Below are 18,649 nucleotides of genomic sequence, written 5' to 3'. Positions count from 1 at the left end.
GTGCCTTTCAAGCATCCAGCATCCTTGTGGCACTTGGATAACAGAATGCCAGCAGGATTACCATAAATGGGTGCTTGGTTTCAGGGTGAGGAACTGTCACAGGAGGGATGGGATGGGGGAGACACATGGTACAACCTACAGATGCACTATGACTATCAGGGTGGTTTACCTCTTGTCACCAAAAATGAAAGTGATGCAAGTTTGATTAAAAAACCTCACCACCCTCTATTGCTGTTTTGCGTTCTTTTACTAATATTGCTTTAGTTCTCTGAACTTAACTCGATTGACTGGAGAGCTGGTGAAAAAGATCTTCCTCTGATAGTCCCCAAATAAAAGGGTTTTATTGAGACCATCTCCTTGCACTTCGAAGTCGAGTATTGCTGCTGATACTGGTGCTGATGCTTCGCTGTGCTGATCTCTATACTGAACTTGGAACCTGAAGATGGCCTGTCCCTACAACGAATGATGGTGCTGATCCAGAAAAGGTTCTTGAAAACAAGGAGATCTCTTGTTTTTAACAGTGCTGAGGATGGTGCCTCTCTTTCTCTCAGGAGCTGACATAGTTGTGACGTAGTTGTCTAATATAAATCATAATTTCATGTAAATTAAAGCAAAGCATTGCACGTCTATGTTATAGGTTTGCATGAGGATAGCTACAGTCCTGGCTTCAGTGCAAACAAATCGCCACTACAAAAAAGCCCCTTCTTGGTTTCCTAAATTAAGCAGTTTTAATGGCAGTTTCACTTTGTGTGCCTGAATATGGAGGCTTGACACAGAGTTTAATTATGAACTGCTTGTGTAGATCAGAATGGATAAATGCTCTTGAAGGAAAAAAAGGGCTTGGTGATAAGGTTTGATTTGATCTTAAAAGTGAAAATGGGCAGAGTTCACATTGTTTCAGAGGCAATTAACAGTTGAAACTAATACCCAAACCTGTTTAAAAATAGTTCAGCTCTTCTGAATGACTTGAAACTAATCCTAAGCTATCTGAGAGAAATGACAAGGCCAAAGAAAAACCCCTCAAAAAAAAACAAACCTGGAAAAGTGCCAAGCTTCAGGAGTGCAGCAATTGCACAGCCCTGTAATAGAAGCTGTTACAAGCTACACCTCACCTTCACAGCCTTGGGCATTGAGTGCTCAGTGCCACAAGAGGGTGCTTCAGTGGCACCTAACAGGATTGACTCTTCCGACAAATTTCTGAGGCTCAGATGTCAGGCATGCATCCCAGCAGTGTGACTGCAATGGCTGCATATGAGGAGCGCTTCTTGACTGGTAAGTAACTTCCCGTTGTAGAGTGCTTTATAATTGACATCGAAAGCACCAGCTCACCCATGTATTTTGTTTTTAGTTAGATAATGCATCAGAAGATCTCAGCTAAACTCATGGGTTAAAGCTCTGTAAAAGCCACTGCATTGGAGTACAGAGCTGACATTCTGCTCTAAGATTGTTTCTGTCACTAGTCATTCAGAAAGGGGTTAGTCATACCACAGCTGCATGAGACAAGTTTGTGCAAGACATGGGCTGAATGAAGAGAATGAATGAAGAGAAGCTTCTAGGAAAACAGTAGTTCCAAATGAGGCTGGGGAAGTTTTTTTCCCCCGTCTTCCATTTCAGCATTTTAGAAAGGTAAACTTGCTGTTCCTGAACTCTTAAATATTGATAAATAGGGGTGAGATGTTTAATCGCTGAGCCACATTCAGACAGGACAGCTGCAGTGCTTAAGTGATGCGACAAAAACTGATGGTGTAGCTGCTGCCTTCCTCTTAACAAGGAGCAGCACGACCATACGCAACTTCACTGTTCTGTAGGCTAATGCTGGTGTATGGTTTTTTTTAATTTTTATATACTTCATTTCACAACTGAATTTCTGTCAGACATTTAAGCTGTGGTTAAGGCGAGTGCTGTGTCCAGCCTTTAGAGATAATGTGTAATTACTTGGCTCAGGGTAATCTTCACACAGGTGATAGATTCTATTTCAGAGAATATATCTTGATAGATATTCTTGCTTTATTAACTGCAAAACTTCACTAAGATTGTGAATTTGCTGTAATTTTTTTTCTGAAAAGGATGCCAAATCCTTTTGGATATAATAACCAATCCACTTCCAAAGGTGGATCCCAAGTAGCTGTGCACTTTTCTAAAATCCTTTATTTTGGTGAGCAGGGATAATTAAGAGTATCCATAGAACCAGTGCATGCTCCAGCAGTCTCTGCACTGTGGGCACATAAAGGCTCACTGTTCTGAAAGACAGTGCTGTGTTAGTGAAGTCCTGCTTGTCAATATGTTGTGACAGTAAAAAGTTCTAAGCAAGCTGAACGAGATGCACCCCCTCATCCCATCTTCCCTATCCTTTGTTGAGGGAACTCTTAACGTGAAGGAGGGCAAAGAACCCAAAACATTAGTGTAGGCAGGGGAGGAGGGAGAGCACACGTAATACTAGACAGTGTAGATGGTAGAGGCAGTAGTTCTGTGCATGAGCAACCTTGTGCCATGGTTTTCAATTCTGTAGCAAGTAACTTCCGTGACTGCAAGATGTTTTTCACAAACCAGAGTTTCTGTAGTGTTCTGGACTGCTAGTTGTGATGCTTTGTTGTTGAGAGGTTTTGTTTTAAATTTAAGCCTTACAAACTCATTGCAAAACACTTCAGTTGCCTGTGGTTCATCTAAAGCATAGCTGAAAACTTGAGCAAGAAATTTGGCAATCTTAGTTGTGATCCAGTTAATGTTAAAATACAGCACAGTTCTGCAGATGTTTAAACACTGGAGTAACTAGACGTCTTCAGCAAAATAATGTCACAAATGAGATAATTTAAATATAAGCTGTGAGGGGGTGGTGGGTATCATGAAATTCCAAACTGTTCCAAAAACTGGGAGGAGAAGAAGAGAGACCTAAAATAGGCTTGAGCGTTATCTCTGCAGAAAAATTTTTGAAGAGGCCGGGGGAAGAACAAAGTTTCCTGTGGATAGCTTTCTCGGTGGTGGTGCAAAACAACTTCCCCATGCAGGTGAGAGATTACAGTGCAAATGCATCCTGCAAATCCTTCACTGAAAGGCAAGATTCCACAACTGCATTGTGGAAATCATTCTTGAGTTGGATTTAACCCATGTTATGATGCTGAAACATCAGTGCTGAACCTTAGAAGTATATTTGAACATCTGACTTTCAACCGGCTCATCTGTAACACAGCAGATAATGTGGCAGCTCTGCACCACTTAAAGGAGTTTCGTTCTTAGCTGCGTGTTGCAATATTTGGCTAAGCTTTAACAGGGATTTCCTTAGGGGAGGTGTTCTCTATCTGATGACATCTAATGGGAGAGATTGTAGTAGTGTCTGTAGTTAAGATAACAGTAATGCTGTTTCATAAGCCTTAAAAACAAAACAAAAAACAAACACCTTTCTAGCTTTGTGCTCATTGGGTCTCACTGGCAATGAGCTGACTCATTAGCTCCATCTGTACCTCAGTCGTCTTTAGCCTATGCCTCTCTTTGATCAGAAAGAATTCTGTTGCTGTCTAAGTGGTTCACAAGACAGAATGGGTAATGTGGGAATGTACTGGGGGGACATGGGGGAGTTGGTTTGTTTTAAGTATCCTTAACATCAAGCCCAGGAATTCAGAAGTGTTGGATGGAAGAGTCACCAGATGCTTCCTTCTGGCACTGATCTTTTGTCTGGTGAAACCTTATTCAGGCTGGTTAAGCTGATGTTCTGTAGTAGTCTTTATTTTAAAATTGGTTTAAGAGCATTTATTGTAAGTATGCTGGAGCTGCTGATTAAAAAAGGACTGAAAACATCACAGTACAAAGCACAGCAGCCCCTGTGTGTAGTAGGCATTGACTGTGTCTTCAAGCTGTTCGTGATCTGCAAGGCGAAGTGATTTGAAACTCGTGGTCCAAGCAAATACCCAGTTGTTATTGTTCCATCAGTTTGCTGAGCAACGGTGACATCTGTTCAGAAATTAAATTCCACGAATGTTAACATACTGCTCACTGGAAGGAGTACACATTACTGTACAAGTTTCCCAGACATGCTCTTGTCATAGCACGAGTCCTGGGGCTGTGCTGACATTGTGACTAAGCCAATAGGGCAGTGAGCTGCTGGCAGAAGAGGCAGTCCTGCTCCCTCCCTGAACTCGGCTGTGGCTCCTGCCTCCTGGGCATTGACTGCAAGACCTGTCCAAAGGCAGAGGGAGTTGGTGCGGCTGGACTGTCTGCAAGTGGAACCAAAACCTCGATAGGTCAAACTTGCTTTCTCAAAGTCATTATGAAATACGAGTTTGTTTTAAGATAAGGTTCATCTGCTGACATTGCAGGTTATTAGCATATAAAGGATTTAAGTAACCATGGTTTGTTGTCAATGCACACATCATTTTAATAACCTTCAAATACAGTGAGATGTCCACAGAATCAATACCATCAAGTACTATTAGGTAGACAGTGTTTGGTGGTGTAAGGTAATATTTTGGCTTGTGAAACCATTAGTCTTTCACAAAGCTGAAATATTTGCACGTTCTCTATTGGCTAAAACAGCATGTGTGTTATGCTGGAAACCTTTTCAGTGCATCCGTTTCTGCACTGGGAATTTCAATCTACCTTTGCGCTAGCACCATTTATGTATGTTACATGTACATATCTCACCCATGATGTAGTTATTTGGATCATAAGGTTTGGAGTATGGATGTATTTTTATTTTTTTTAACATATACAACATCTGATTAACACATCATCTTGGCAGTGCTGTAGTTAACTTTATCAGCATGCTTCTTGTTAACCAATTGGAACAAATGACTGGAGACGATAGGGTATTAAATATAACTTTAGTATTTAATGGTTTGTAATTATACTGTGCACAACTAAAGCTCTTAGCACTGAGGACTGGATCGTACTGTGGTCACTTTGTTGAAACCTGAGCTGTGCTGTCCTGCCTTCCAGGACACAGAAAGGTGCTGCTGTCCCACTTGACTGAAGAGATGCAGAAGTCTGTGCAGAAGATGCAGTAAGCTGGAAAACAGAAATTCCTGCTGACTTATCATGCACACATTCTGGATATTCATCTTCTCTCTTTTCAATAATGTTAATACTGGCTTTTTACCTCTTTTAGCTCTGGATGCCTCATTTGACCAAACCAAACCCATCAGCAGTAGTTTCTAATCCGTCTTGGGACGGCTGCAGACCTCCTGACAAATAATGTGGGGTTGGTGGAGTACACTTAGTGGGGGGAGCATCAGAAAAGTCAGTGTGGGTCCTGCTGGGACTCTCCCCAGCTCCATGGTCAGTCTGACAGTGAGTGAGACAGCCTCTAGGGAATAGATGGAGAATAACAGTCCACTTTAGAGTAAGATCTCCACGTTCTTTGAAAGGTTTCAATCTATTTTGATAGCTGTCTCATTTTACACCTCAGATAAATTTCACTCTGAAAAACAGAAATAATACACGTTTCCAAAACAAACAAAAACACACACTAAGAAAAGAACAGGGTAAATGATGCTTCTGCGTCTTCCAGCTTTGCTTTGTGTTTCCGTTTAGATGCACTTCTGCACTTTCAGGTGCAGCGTTTATTTTTAGTTGATCTGAACCACCACTTTCTGTATTTGTGGCGAAACTACGATGATAAGAGCCAACATAGCAAAGCTGCTAGAAGCATTCTTTCTGCTGGAGGAGTGTACGCGTGCTCAGGGTCAGTTAGAACTGAGTTATACAGAAAAGTCAGGAGGCGGTTTCATTCACAAAGGGAGTATTTGCAGTGTGTTTCTTAAATAATCCAAACCTTCCCTTTTTGTGGCTGTATTTCCATTCAAAATCTATGCTGTTCTGAGAAATCTATGCTGTTCTGAGGTTTCTTGGATCAGGCTTTACAGCTGTGCTTCCACCTTTGTCCATTTCAAATCTATTTCAGAACACATGAAAATTGGATGCAGCAGGCCCTTCCTGATGATTTCTGCTCTCATTGTAGCAGATGAGGAAGGTGAAGAGGGACTTATTTGGTCTTTGGTGAAGTTATCTAAAGTTTTTGAATCCTTTCCAGAAAGCATACAGCTTTTTGCATCTCGAGCTTCAGGACCAATTCTTCCATTGACAAATCCTTACTAGTTGAAAGTATCAGATAAAAATTAATGTGTTCATTGGCTGGTAGTTAACAGCAGGTTTGTGAGAGGAGAGAAAAGACTTTTGTGGGAGTATGTTTGGCTTTTTTTAATTGGAAGTGCTGTATTTCAGTAGGTAGGTTCACTCAGAGTCCACCGTTGTTTGAACTGTTGTGATACATATGTTAGTGCTGGCCCTCTGTAACCACAATATTTCTAAATGATTTTTCTAGTAAGCTGAGGTGGAACAAATCTTGTTTGCTGTACAAGGAGCTGTTTTTAGATTATTTTGTTATTCTGAATTGTATCTGTTGATGCCAGAAGGTGGGTGGATGAAAAAGTAACTGAAGGAATGGTTGGCTTTGTGTCCCTCCCAAATCTAACTTAAACATGAGATTATGTCTATCGATCTGTTTAGTAATGGTAGAAAGAATAATTAGTTTAAGCAGCAGTTTTGGATATGGTGAATGAAATGATGGGACTTAAATGGCCACAGCCTGAGCAATGATTTTAATGTTTAATTCTGTGAATCTAGAGTTTGGCTGGAAACTGAACGGGAAGATCTAATCATAGTTTATAATTGTAATTGCGTCCAAGTAGATGGAGAATGCAGTAAAAACTCTCAGCAACTTCTGCGTTATGTAACTTGGCTCTATTTTCTTGCTCCTTAAAAAGTCTGTAGAATGGATTTCTTAAACTTCAAGAATATTGAGCTTGGGGTAATATTAATTCAGTCACAAACTGGTGGAATCTAATCAAGTCAACCTCTGCAATGAAAAGGTTCTACAAGTTACTATGAGAATTTTTCCATTTAAATATAAGATATGGATTGTTTTGACTTTGTGTAAGTGTGGGGTTTTGAAGCTTGATCATGAAATCCAACTCGGGGATCTTTGAAGGTGGTGCCTTTTTCAGATTTTTTGCATAGTGCGTGAATAAGGTTTTCAGTCTGTACAGCTGAAGTGGAACTGTTAAACTCTTCAGTCTGGCAAGATATATTATTTTGCATTCAAGGCAGATTTCTTCTCTCAAAATTTGTATCCTGGGTAGTTATTCTCCAGAAGCGTCGTTTCACAGACTTCTGTATAGGTTGATAAACGGTCTTTGTAAATAGCAAGTTATAAACGTAAGTATTTAGTATTGTACTGTTCTTCTTTGTTTTGACAGCTCAAAAGGGAGATAAAAAGAAGGAAGACAAAGCAGCAGAGCACACCGTGGCGTCAAAGAGAGCTGTTGCTTCAACATCTGTGGCAGAGAAACAGACATCTTCCCTCACTAAAAATCTTCTTCCCAAGAAGGCCTCAACCTTCTCTAGCTTGTCACTAACCAAACAGCCACTGAAGTCTTCTACTGGGAGTTTCAAAGGCGTGATTCCCAAGAAGCCGTGGCCTTCATCAGACAGTGTTCCTTCAAAGCCTTCAGCTCCTCCTCCTACCTCCTCGCTTCCCAAAAAGCCAGTGGCATCTTCCAGTTTGGGTGCAGGACTCAAAAGGCCTGCTCCATCTTCTGTTCCTACTGCATCTGGAAGTAGTCAAGTGAAAGTATCGGCTGTCCCAATCCAGTCACAGCCCAACTCTCAGATTCGACAAAATATTCGGCGGTCCCTAAAAGAAATTTTGTGGAAGAGGTGGGAATTCAGAGTACTTATGTTGTATAGGAAGCTATACCTGGAAGTAAACGTTTAGCCTGCAGTTTTATTTCTTGATAGGCAAAATTGAGGGATTTAACTTATACTAGAAATTGGTGAAAATACATTTAGCATTTCAGGTTTATTAAAAATAAAAAATCTGGATCTAAAATCAGTGTGCATGTGAAAAAGCTTTTTAAAAAAAAAAGCCAGGAAGCCACTATCCCATTTCTGCTGAGACAGTGACATCTGAAGAATTAAACCACAGCACAGAAGCATTTGAGGTGCTGTGATCTGAAGTTAAAATCTGGTGATGGCGGTGTTTGCAGATGTAGAGGTGGTACAAAAATAGTATTGGGAATGTCGCAGTGAAAAGTTGGTGACTGTAGCACGTACACGTATAAATAAAATTAAAAAAAGAATGCTGAAATGTTGTCCCACAAGTGCTGTTAAAGCTGTGGTCAGCTGCCATGGCTTACACCCCTGCATTCTGGTAGCATCTCTGAACTAGAAGTGTTCACAGTGGGAAGTCTGAGCTTACAACTCAAGAGCTTAAGCTTCCTCTGTAGCTCATGGCAGAAAGCCCCGTTTTGGTACCAGGAGCAGTCACAGAGGCTGACCTCAGCTCATCCAGGCTGTCTTTCGTGTCTTCTGTAGACAGTTGCCATACTTCACAGCTTGAGGTCCTGAAACAGGCTTTGGTTTTGAGATGTCTTAAAAGAGACTTGAGTCCCTGCTGGATGCAGAGGGGCTCAGGTTCACTCCTTCCTCTGAAAGGTTATTTTTTAATGAATGCTACCTGAAGATTCACGCCTAACATAAATGCACGGACATTTTCTTGTTCTGAACAGAGTCAACGATAGCGATGATCTGGTCATGACAGAGAGCGAAGTAGGGAAAGTAGCGCTAAATATTGAGAAGGAGATGTTTAATTTGTTTCAAGTTACGGACAACCGATACAAGAGTAAATACCGCAGCATCATGTTCAATCTGAAGGACCCAAAAAATCAGGTTTGGAATTTCTTTAAATAGTAAATGTACTGAAATATATCGTTATTTTTTTAATGTTAAGATCTATCCTGAAAATTTTGAGTTTCAAGACAGAGACTTAAGAGTTACACAATACAGAATTATTTTAAATCCTTCCAAATCTTAAAAAAAAAAATAAAATCTAGTAGGAATTGAACTTCAGTTGGATCATGTTTATTAAGTCTGGGCCTTTGGAGTGGAATGTTCACTGAATGGCATTCTTAATTATAGACTTCATTCTTCCTCCTGTGACGTTCTGTAGTATGTATCAGATACTACTTCTGTACGTGATTGTTTTAAAAGGAAATAAACCTTTTGCAGGTGGAAATATTTACTAGAAAACACTTCAAACTTTGTGGGATTTTTCCCCCTAATTTCTGTAGTAGATATAAAACAGAAGTGGCCATTCAACTTCTGAAATAACTGTTCAGTTAAATTGACTTTTTTATGATAATGAGGGAAATTTGTACTTGATGTTTCTTTCATCTTTGTTTTCTGATTGCTGTACCTGTCCCACTTTGCTTATAATTAATTAATATTTTTAATAAGGAATTAATAAATCCAAACGTGTTTTGACAGTTCAACACTACATATCTTTTTTTTGTTATCTGACAGTTCTCTTCAGCATAGCAACAGTGTGTTTTGTTTTTAGGGACTTTTTCATCGCGTTCTTCATGGGGAAATCTCTCTATCGAAACTTGTGAGAATGAAACCAGAAGAACTTTTATCTAAGGAACTGTCTGTATGGAAAGAGAAACCAACCAAAGCAGTAAGTGATGTACAGTTTCCCAGTATGTCCTTAGGTATGAATTAAAAGCAAGTTCACCAGCCCTAAGCACTCCTATTACTGTTTTCTTCCTAATGAAGTACAAATACTTCTAAGTTTCAGTAGGCTTTTTCTCTTCCACTAACCAACTAATAAGAAAGTACAGAATGCAGTTATAAAGTATGCAGTCTTCTCACTGAAGTGATTTTGTTTCTCTCAGGTGATGGAGTCAAGAAAAAAATCACATGAGGTCAAGAAGGTAACTGTGAAACGAGAACATGCACCTGATCTAAATATGGAAGACTCTCCACCAGTGTCTGATTCTGATGTAAGTATTAGCTGTTGCTTTAGCATGAAGACCTCAAAGGAGGTCAGTGGTAACTAACTAGGGCCTCAAATTTTTCCTCAGAAATGTGAATTGTTTCATTGAGCTGTAAGAATATTACCTCGTAGGTGTGCTGTGAGCATTTTCTTTTAATTACATTCCCAAAGTATTTCTTTGTGGTTGAAATTGATGATCAACCAGAATTTTTTTTTGTTTTTAGGAGCAGCAAGAGTCAGCACGAAGTGTACCAAAATCAAACAGTGCTCCTTCTTTGGATGTTTTTAGCAGTATGTTGAAGGATACGACAAGTCAGCACCGAGCCCATCTTTTTGATCTAAACTGCAAAATTTGTACAGGTATCTACGTGTTGACTTTGTGTGACGTTAGAAGAATTCTGAAGGGCTTTGCATGTTTATTTGTTTTTCTCCTCAAACATTTTCAGTGTTAAATAGTAACCAAAAGCATTTTAAATGAATTTATAGGTCAGATTTCAGCATCTGAGGATGAAGTACCAGCTAAGAAGTCAAAGTCGGTGGCTTCTGTTAAAAAGGTGGAGACGAAATCAAAACCAGAAGGTCAGCCAAAGTACGAAAGTTCTGCACCAGCAGCAGCAGCAGAGCCTGCCAAAGAGGCAGTACCTGAAGATGCAATGGAAACTGATGTTGAACCTGCAGCAGAAGTGGTTTCCCAGTCAAACACAGAAAGATCTTATATTCCTACGACTCAAGTCCAGAACAATACTGACTCTTCTGTCCCTGAAGAAGCTCCAGCTCTTCCTGCTGTTTGTGCTGGTGGAGTTGTCACAACTGTAACAGTTTCTGGCAGAGACCCGAGGACAGCCTTGGGCAGCTCCTCTGGTACTGCAGCAACAACCCCACGTTCTGGTCCTGCATCTGAGAAAGTTTCAGTGGGAGAATCAAAGCAGGAAACATCAAAACCAGTTATGACTGTCCCCAAATCGATATTAACAAAACCGTCATCTTCACCAGATCCAAGATACTTAGCTGTTCATCAGTTACCTGGTATCAAGTGCGTATATTTAATAGCAAGCTAAGTTACTGAATCTTTAGCCTAGTTACCTTCAAAGTCAATTTATCCTCCTCTTCCTCTCACCCCCCCTCTGCCAGTAATCAAAAGGCACATTCAACTTGAAAGTTCAAATAGCTTGTTTCAAAATTTTAATTAATAATCTCCTCATTTACCTTCCTTTGTTGGTAAATTTTTTCTGAGCATCAGTATATATTGACAGCAAAGATACTACAATGTGTTTTAACAGGAAATAAAACTTAAAAATATTTATTGGTAAAATCTCCATATAGATTCAAGTATAGAAAGTGAGCGTATATGAGAGATGGTTTAAATGTACTTCAGATTTTCATCTATTAAAATAAGCATATGAAAATAAAAGTTACATCTGACTTTAATTTATATTCATAAAATTAACCATTTGCTTACCTTGAAAGGAAGTACGTTGTTAATGTATTCTGAATACATATATATCATAGAAAACATAAGCGTTGCTAAGGATATGCTTATGGAACTGCAGTTAAAATAGTTTTGTTCATACCCACTCCCTATAGATGAGATTCTCTCTCAGATGCATATTGTTGTCTCGTTTAGTGGAAGCTACATAATTCAAATTAGTTGTTTAATACTCAGGATCATAGTACTTCCAGTGCTAACCCTAATTCTATAAACATCATGACTTTCAGCATCATTTTGCTTGTCTGTAGCTACAAGTATATTTTCAATTATTCCGCACATTTCCCATTAATACCTAGTTAATGGAAAACATTTACAAAACAATTACAAAGGATTCTGTTACTTAGGAGTAGGCAAGAAAAGAAAAAGAAAAGAAGCATTGTTACTGTGATCTGTAACTTTCCTGTTTTGGATTTGTTTTACAGCGTTGCAGAGCCACGCTCACCTCAAGACGGCGACACTTCCCTCTTCCTCTCTCGTCTCAACACCATTTGGAAAGGATTCATTAACATGCAAAGTGTGGCCAAATTTGTCACTAAAGCATATCCTGTCTCCGGGTGCTTTGATTATCTTAGTGAGGTTAGCACTGACATGCTTACGTGTTCAGAATATGTTGCAATTCCAGTTGCTAGGAAAGCTACGGTCACTGTGTGTATTATATTGGAAGTCTGACAGTGGTAAACAGGCATCCCTTTAGAAGTAGGAATAGTAGCTAAAGGAAAAAAATAGCTTTTAAAAAATTCCTCACAAATTTGTGAAGAATTCTCACATCTTTTATTAAATGTATGTATGTATATGTGAGTATCTGCCATGGAATTATAGCTTTATTTCAGGTTCAGGTTTTGAAAAGAAGTTTTATAGCTAGCGTTTTAAAATAGGTGCCACCTTCTGCTCACAACCAGATGGATCACTGATGTGATCTGTTAAAAATATTTCTTTAGCCATTTATTAAAAATACTGTCCTTAATTTATTAACTGTTATAAATGACAGCTTTCCTATAAGACAAAGCTGAGATCTATAGCTGGTGGGTGAACAAAGGTACTTGGCCTTCCACTGCTGTCTTTGTTTGGCAATGATTAACACTTTGAAATTTGGAAATTAGAATGTTTGAAATTAGAAATGTGTACGTGCAAGTCCATTAAAATATAGTAATGCATTATCCCCTGGGCTGCTGGGATGGGGCAATCTGCACTATGTTAAAGCTAAAGTCTCTTGGCTTATACTACCATGTAATACTTCTTGTTTAGGATTTACCAGATACAATTCATATTGGTGGGAGGATCTCACCGAAGACAGTCTGGGATTATGTTGGCAAACTCAAATCTTCGCTTTCTAAGGTATTCACTTAAAATCCTTTGCAAAATACAGAAGAAATATGCAGCAATGAAAAATGACAACTTTTGATAATATAAGTTAATAATCAGGATATACTAGCACAGATCAAACCTAGAAAACTACTGACACCACTTATTGCTTTGAAATTGATTCATTGAAGAAAGCTTTGCCTATTAAGCTGCTGATCATCTTTCCCCTACATAGCAGCTAAGTCTTCATACTACTTACTGTTTTTTAATGATTAACTGTAAGCAATTACATATTCAGTATCGAAGACAGAAACTCAAAAAAAAACCTGAAAACCAGGACATTATCATTAAGTGTATGTATTTAGTTGTACTATTAAAACCACTTTAGAAGTGGTAAAACTTGAAGCACAGCATGTAGATATAATTACGAAACTAAGACTTTCCCATTTCTTTCATAATTATTTGAGTATTCAAAACCTCAAGAGGGATAGCTTGAAGTGAGATACATAAGTAATTGGGATTTCTGAAAAAGACAAGCCTAATTCTGTTTTAATTTTGCTGATTGAACAATAGCATTGTCTTAAAGATAGTGTCCCTTGAAAAAATAGTGGATCAATAAGTACACAGCTTATTTTTAACCCTGGAATTTACCATTTACCTTTTTATTTGCTGATATGCTACAGGTTGAATTTTTTCCACTTTGCTTTTGTATTACAGGAATTGTGTTTGATTCGTTTCCACCCTGCCACAGAAGAAGAGGAAGTGGCCTATATCTCTCTCTACTCCTATTTTAGCAGTCGTGGTCGTTTTGGTGTTGTAGCTAATAACAACAGACATGTCAAGGATCTCTACCTGATCCCACTGAGTTCTAAGGACCCAATACCTTCCAAACTCTTGCCCTTTGAGGGACCAGGTAAGCACAAAACATAGGGGAGATTAAACACTAGGTAAAATCACAAAAGAAGAATCAGCAGCAAGTTGTTGAATGTTTAACGTGTTATTAAAAGTATATATTTCATACAAAAACATTTTTACAGACTATACAGGGAAAAGTTGCAAAGTCAACCGTCTCAAAGTAAAATAGTGTGAAACTCACATAGCCTTTCCACCAAGTTGCATACATGCTATTAGGAGGATGTTTTTGCTATAAAATTGAGCACGTAGAACAGCCACATTAAACAAACAACCTAACAGTGACAACAAACAAACAAACAAAGAACACAATGAACCCAACCTACTTTCAGCAAGCCATAAATCCACAAAGCCTTAGGTCCCTACAAATGGTGCACTGTCACTTACATCAAGCGGGAAACTCAGCCCTCAGAGGAATCTGTGAAGACAAAGGTAATATTTACAGTGGTTTCACTATATTGGCCGCTAGGCTGCTCTGCACTGTGCTTCATGCAACACATATGCACAAGCTGTTTGAAGTGTCCCGTGCTTGGCAGAACCAACCAGATGAATCACTGACTTCTGACAGTCAGGCTGTTGGGACAGGGGAAATCATATTCCTTTGGATAGGCAGTAGACAGCAGTTGGTGTAGGTGAGTTACATTCCATTCTTCTATTTATAGTTTAAATTATCGGAAGTAATATTTGGCTTGAAGTTTCTCTGTGTTTGAGGCAAATAGAAGTCTGCATTTGTTAGGCAAAGTGCGTTAAAGCACTGCGATAGATGCAAGGTTCCAAAGGTACAGACAGCTTTAATTAATGGAAGACCCACTTAGACTTCACTCTTTTTGGAAGCTTCTATAGAAGGCTTTACTTCATAGTTGTTCTCAGTTGTATTTTTTGTATTTAAAACCAGAGTCCAGTACATGGGGGAAAAAATATCAGGTAAGCTGTTCTTGCTTTTTTTGTGTATGTATTCAAACCATAGCATAAAATACATGTAATCCATACTCTTTAATGGCGTCTGATGGAATTCACCTTTTTTTTTTTATACTCAATAAAAATATTTTACACAAAGTGGTCATTGTCTCCTTAAATTTAATTGTGTGCCTTCTAACAGAAGACTTGAAAGTACTTTAAAAGCATTATGCTGTAGACAGTGTAAGATGTGCTGGTTAATATAGCTGGAGGGGGGAGGAGGGAGAGGACAATAAAACCCTGTCACTCCAGAAGTCCTGGTTAGTAGATATTCCTGCTGTCTCAGCCAGTTCCATCAGGCACATACGGATTATGAATTTCTCCTGTTCTCTGGTGAACTGGATTTGGAACGGGACTGAGGACCTCTGAACTGCTATAGTGCATAGAAGATCTCCAAAAACATTGACGTGGGTGATTTAAAAACAGAGGAAAATGGAAGAAAATTCACATTTATTTACGTCACCTCAAATATTGTATTACTGGATATAACGTGTGTTTGGGATACTCTACGTTGTGTGTTAGTTTCCTGTATGTGAATTTACTTTTCTGTTTCACATACACACTTAAGTTATTCAGCACTTTTCACGTGTGGATGTCAAAGCAACTCGTGGGAAAAAAAAAAAAAAAAGTAGAAAGAGTGATTTATTGAGGGCTTTATTGGCAATACTGGAAATCTAGCAAGGACCACGTATTTAAAATAGACTAATTGTAAGAAAAGCCCTTTTGTCAGCAAAGGAGATTCCACAAATGTTATCTCTTTTGACAGTTTAAAACTGGAGGTGTGTTTTCTTACAGAATGAAGACCTGGAATATCTTCATGCTATTTAGAATGCTCTTAAAATTGCAACAAATGGGAGAAAAAAACAACAACAACAACAAATGAACTAGATAGAATATGTGGCCATTATACGTATAAACGTGGCAAAACTGACCTTATGAAAAAATGTATTCAAGGACAAGAAAAGCAAATACATGTCCAATGCTGATATTTAGTATATAATGCTTTAATGGCTTTAGTTACAATAAAACCAGCATGTGGACTTCAAATCAGAAAGAGTTAAATATTTTATAAATAATTTAGCACTGAAAGTTCTGCCAACTTAGCTTGCAGCACTTAAAATGCTGGCTTGTAAGAGAGAGTTACTGAGCAGTAGTTGGAGACTTCAGCCAACATTTTCAATATTACCTAAAATTAGGCGTTCAGCCTATTTATGGATCACGAAACCTGTTTATGGATGTGGAGATAATGGAGATACAGGTAGATCAGCATTCTGCTCTGTATTTCCATCCAAATTAAGCTCTTCCTGTTTGCTCACTCTGGAATGAATGAATGTAGATAGTGGGTTGTGCCAAACTTCTAATGTAAAATTACACTATCAAAATTTTAAAACGTGATTTGTTCTCTGACTAAACAAAACAGATTCAGTTGTGGCTGTTATTAACTTACCACTGGAATTTGTCTTGAACTTGTGCTTAAATTTTACCCTATTAGTGATGATCTCTGATTCTTAACCAGGATTCAGAAATGATATTTTGGATTCGGAAATGATCTGATGGATTTTTTGAAACCTGCCTGTTTGAATAATTCAGTGTTTGGGATGCGTGTTGTGATCAGTTGTGTAAATCACAAGTCTCTGTGTAAAGGTAAATGAGCTATATATTAATGACAGAAGAACAATGAATGCCTGCTAGGACTTTTGAGAAGATTTGTGAGCTACTCTGCAGTGGTCAGCACTGACCAGATGTGGAGTCATTACTCATGAACTGATAAATTCACTCAGTGTGAACTGTAGCTCACTACTGAGTCCATTCAGGCTGTAAGCTGTGGATGGTCTTTTTCCCACTGAAGTTGTCTTTTGGACTATGCCTAGAGATTTTAACTTAACGTGCATGTAATACATTGTGATCAGAATGGCTGGAGCTGATTTTAGGCAAAGGATGCAAATGGATTTTAATTGGATGAGCCAAGAATTCATACGGTGCTTTCCAGGTGATCTTGGATTGGCTGAAGATAATTATTTGTTTAGTTCCTGTCCTGCCTGCTTTCATTGTTCATCTCGCCATCCCTGCTCTCCTTATGGTGGCAGATCTGTGTATGTACTAAATGATTAGCTAATCTTAGTTCTGGTTAAGATAGTCAGTTCACTTTCTTCCTGTATTTGCTACCTTCATATACATTTTTCTAACTGAAAGAAAGTAAAAATTGGCAACACTTAAGGAACACCAAAATCTTTTATCTGGAGGATAAAGATAGCACTGAATTTTTAAATCTACAAATAGGAAATAATATACATTGCAGATTGGGAATGATTACAGAAAGCAGCACATCCAACACCCTCTCAACCACAGAACTATGTCAGACTCAAACGCTGAACTGCAAAATCAGCTATGGATATCTAGAATACATTCAGTCAAATTTAATTATTCTTGTTTCTCGTCATACTTAAAATGAGAGCTGTTTCTGATAGGAAGTCTTGAGTAAAATTTAGGTTGGCCTCAATTTGTTTCTGACCTTTTGTAAAGAGTACTTCTAGTGCCTGTCCGGATTTTGCTGCTCTCCCCATTACACTCACTGTGTTATACCAGTTACCATCAGGAGAACACAATTTCAGAGGAGAGATTGTTCCTCAGCTGTGAAGAGATCTCATAAGACTTTCAAGTTAATTGCCTTTATTTGAAAAAAATTACAGTCCTTGTTAATTACAGTTAAATTTTTTTGGAGAGTGAGGTTTAAATTAAGAATTGAGGATAAGAAATGCAAGCACTGATGACGATGGGGCAAGGCTTTGTTGGCAGAAAGAAAGGCTTAATGAAATATATAATAAATGCTGGCAATACAAGGTTTAAAGCAGTGGTAGTTTTGCAGTGTTACTGCAGCAGACTGAACAGTTCTTGCAGTACAAACTTTCGCAGAAGAAGAAGTGTTGACTTCCCTGGTCAAAATGTAACTCAGGTTAATCTGTATGTGATGGTATCTTCTCACCTAGAAAGCTTCAGTTAAAAATAGCTAATCTAATTTTAATGGTCTCTGAGTTTAATCTTAGCAACCATAACTTGGAAAAGATGAATTCTATTAAACACAAATAGAAATTCAGCTACATAAATAAAAACAGCTGATACAATTTTCTAATTAGTGAATTTAGGAGTCCCTTTAAAGCTTTGCATTCAGTTGTTTCACCGAAAGTACATACATAATGCCTGTTGTTCACAGATAATATTTATCTGCAGCTATGGGATTTTTATCTATTTATTTATATATTGCTGTTATCTGGAAGCTTTTTGTGGTGTAAACTGTTCCTTAGTGAGCAGAGGGTTTTGTTTAGGAAGAGCAACAAAAGATGCACGTAAATTAGTATCTTATGCTTTTAAAACTGTGAAACTGTTACAGGTTCGTGAGTGGAAGGAGCAGCGTAGGTTTCAGATTCCTTGCCATTTAACTACACTTATGTTACTTGGCCATTTGTTTTGTGTTTTTGTATTTCTGCTTCCTAGCTGGTTGCAGATAGTAATTAATGTGGACTCTAAAAGGGATTCTTTGAAGTCATTAAATCCAGAAGATAAGAAAGCCTTTCTTCATACAGTTTTTCTACGTTTGCCTCTAAATGTTTGTTAAAGGATTCATTCCCTGTCCTTTATTCTGGTCATATTTATTTTCCACAAGTGCCAGTGGGAATTGTGAATGTAAGGGGAAGAAACACAATAATATGAAACAGACGTACGGATATTTGTGTTTTCTAGAAACTTTCTGGTCATTTTCGGATAAACACTTCCAGAGATTCAAGTCAGAAGCTTTCACAGTGGAGCAGTTCTGCTCTCAGTGTCTGTAGCATCAAACTGAATCCTACAACAGAGGGTTAAAAAACAACTTGCCAAATTGCCAAGCATGCCAAATTCATACCCAACTAAATGCTTTCTAGAAGAGAAGGCAAACATACCCAGTGTCCCTTTCTCCCACATACTAAACTCGTATCTGCTTAAGCTCTTGTGCTGGATTGCTATGTCAGTTATCAGTTTCCCTACTTCTCAACGTATGTTAAAATGATATCTAGCTGGGGAAAAAAAGAAAAGTAATCGGAGTCAGTTACAAGCTTTAATATTGTTTCCAAACACAGTTTGTTTGAGGTTGTTGTTGTTACGAAGTTTAATAGTGCCATGTGGTTTATCTG

At 38.4% G+C, this 18,649-nt stretch overlaps 1 protein-coding gene across 4 annotated transcripts in view; it reads left to right on the top strand.

Annotated features, from left to right (window-relative positions):
- Window positions 1-18,649, top strand: part of DIDO1 (death inducer-obliterator 1) — a 47,326-nt gene that overhangs the window by 23,798 nt on the left and 4,879 nt on the right. For all 4 annotated transcript variants that reach the window (XM_031589914.2, XM_031589933.2, XM_031589924.2 and 1 more), the window contains 9 exons: window positions 7,248-7,707; window positions 8,559-8,718; window positions 9,389-9,505; window positions 9,723-9,830; window positions 10,048-10,183; window positions 10,310-10,856; window positions 11,735-11,888; window positions 12,558-12,647; window positions 13,332-13,527. In XM_031589914.2, coding sequence (XP_031445774.2) covers window positions 7,248-7,707; window positions 8,559-8,718; window positions 9,389-9,505; window positions 9,723-9,830; window positions 10,048-10,183; window positions 10,310-10,856; window positions 11,735-11,888; window positions 12,558-12,647; window positions 13,332-13,527 — 1,968 coding nt within the window. The remainder of the gene's footprint in view (window positions 1-7,247; window positions 7,708-8,558; window positions 8,719-9,388; window positions 9,506-9,722; window positions 9,831-10,047; window positions 10,184-10,309; window positions 10,857-11,734; window positions 11,889-12,557; window positions 12,648-13,331; window positions 13,528-18,649) is intronic.

This window comes from Phasianus colchicus, chromosome 17, assembly GCF_987193195.1.
Source record: "Phasianus colchicus chromosome 17, bPhaCol1.hap1.1, whole genome shotgun sequence".
Taxonomy (NCBI): Eukaryota; Metazoa; Chordata; class Aves; order Galliformes; family Phasianidae; genus Phasianus; species Phasianus colchicus.
Note: the sequence above shows the minus strand (reverse complement) of the source record. Positions and strands in the feature narration are given on the sequence as shown.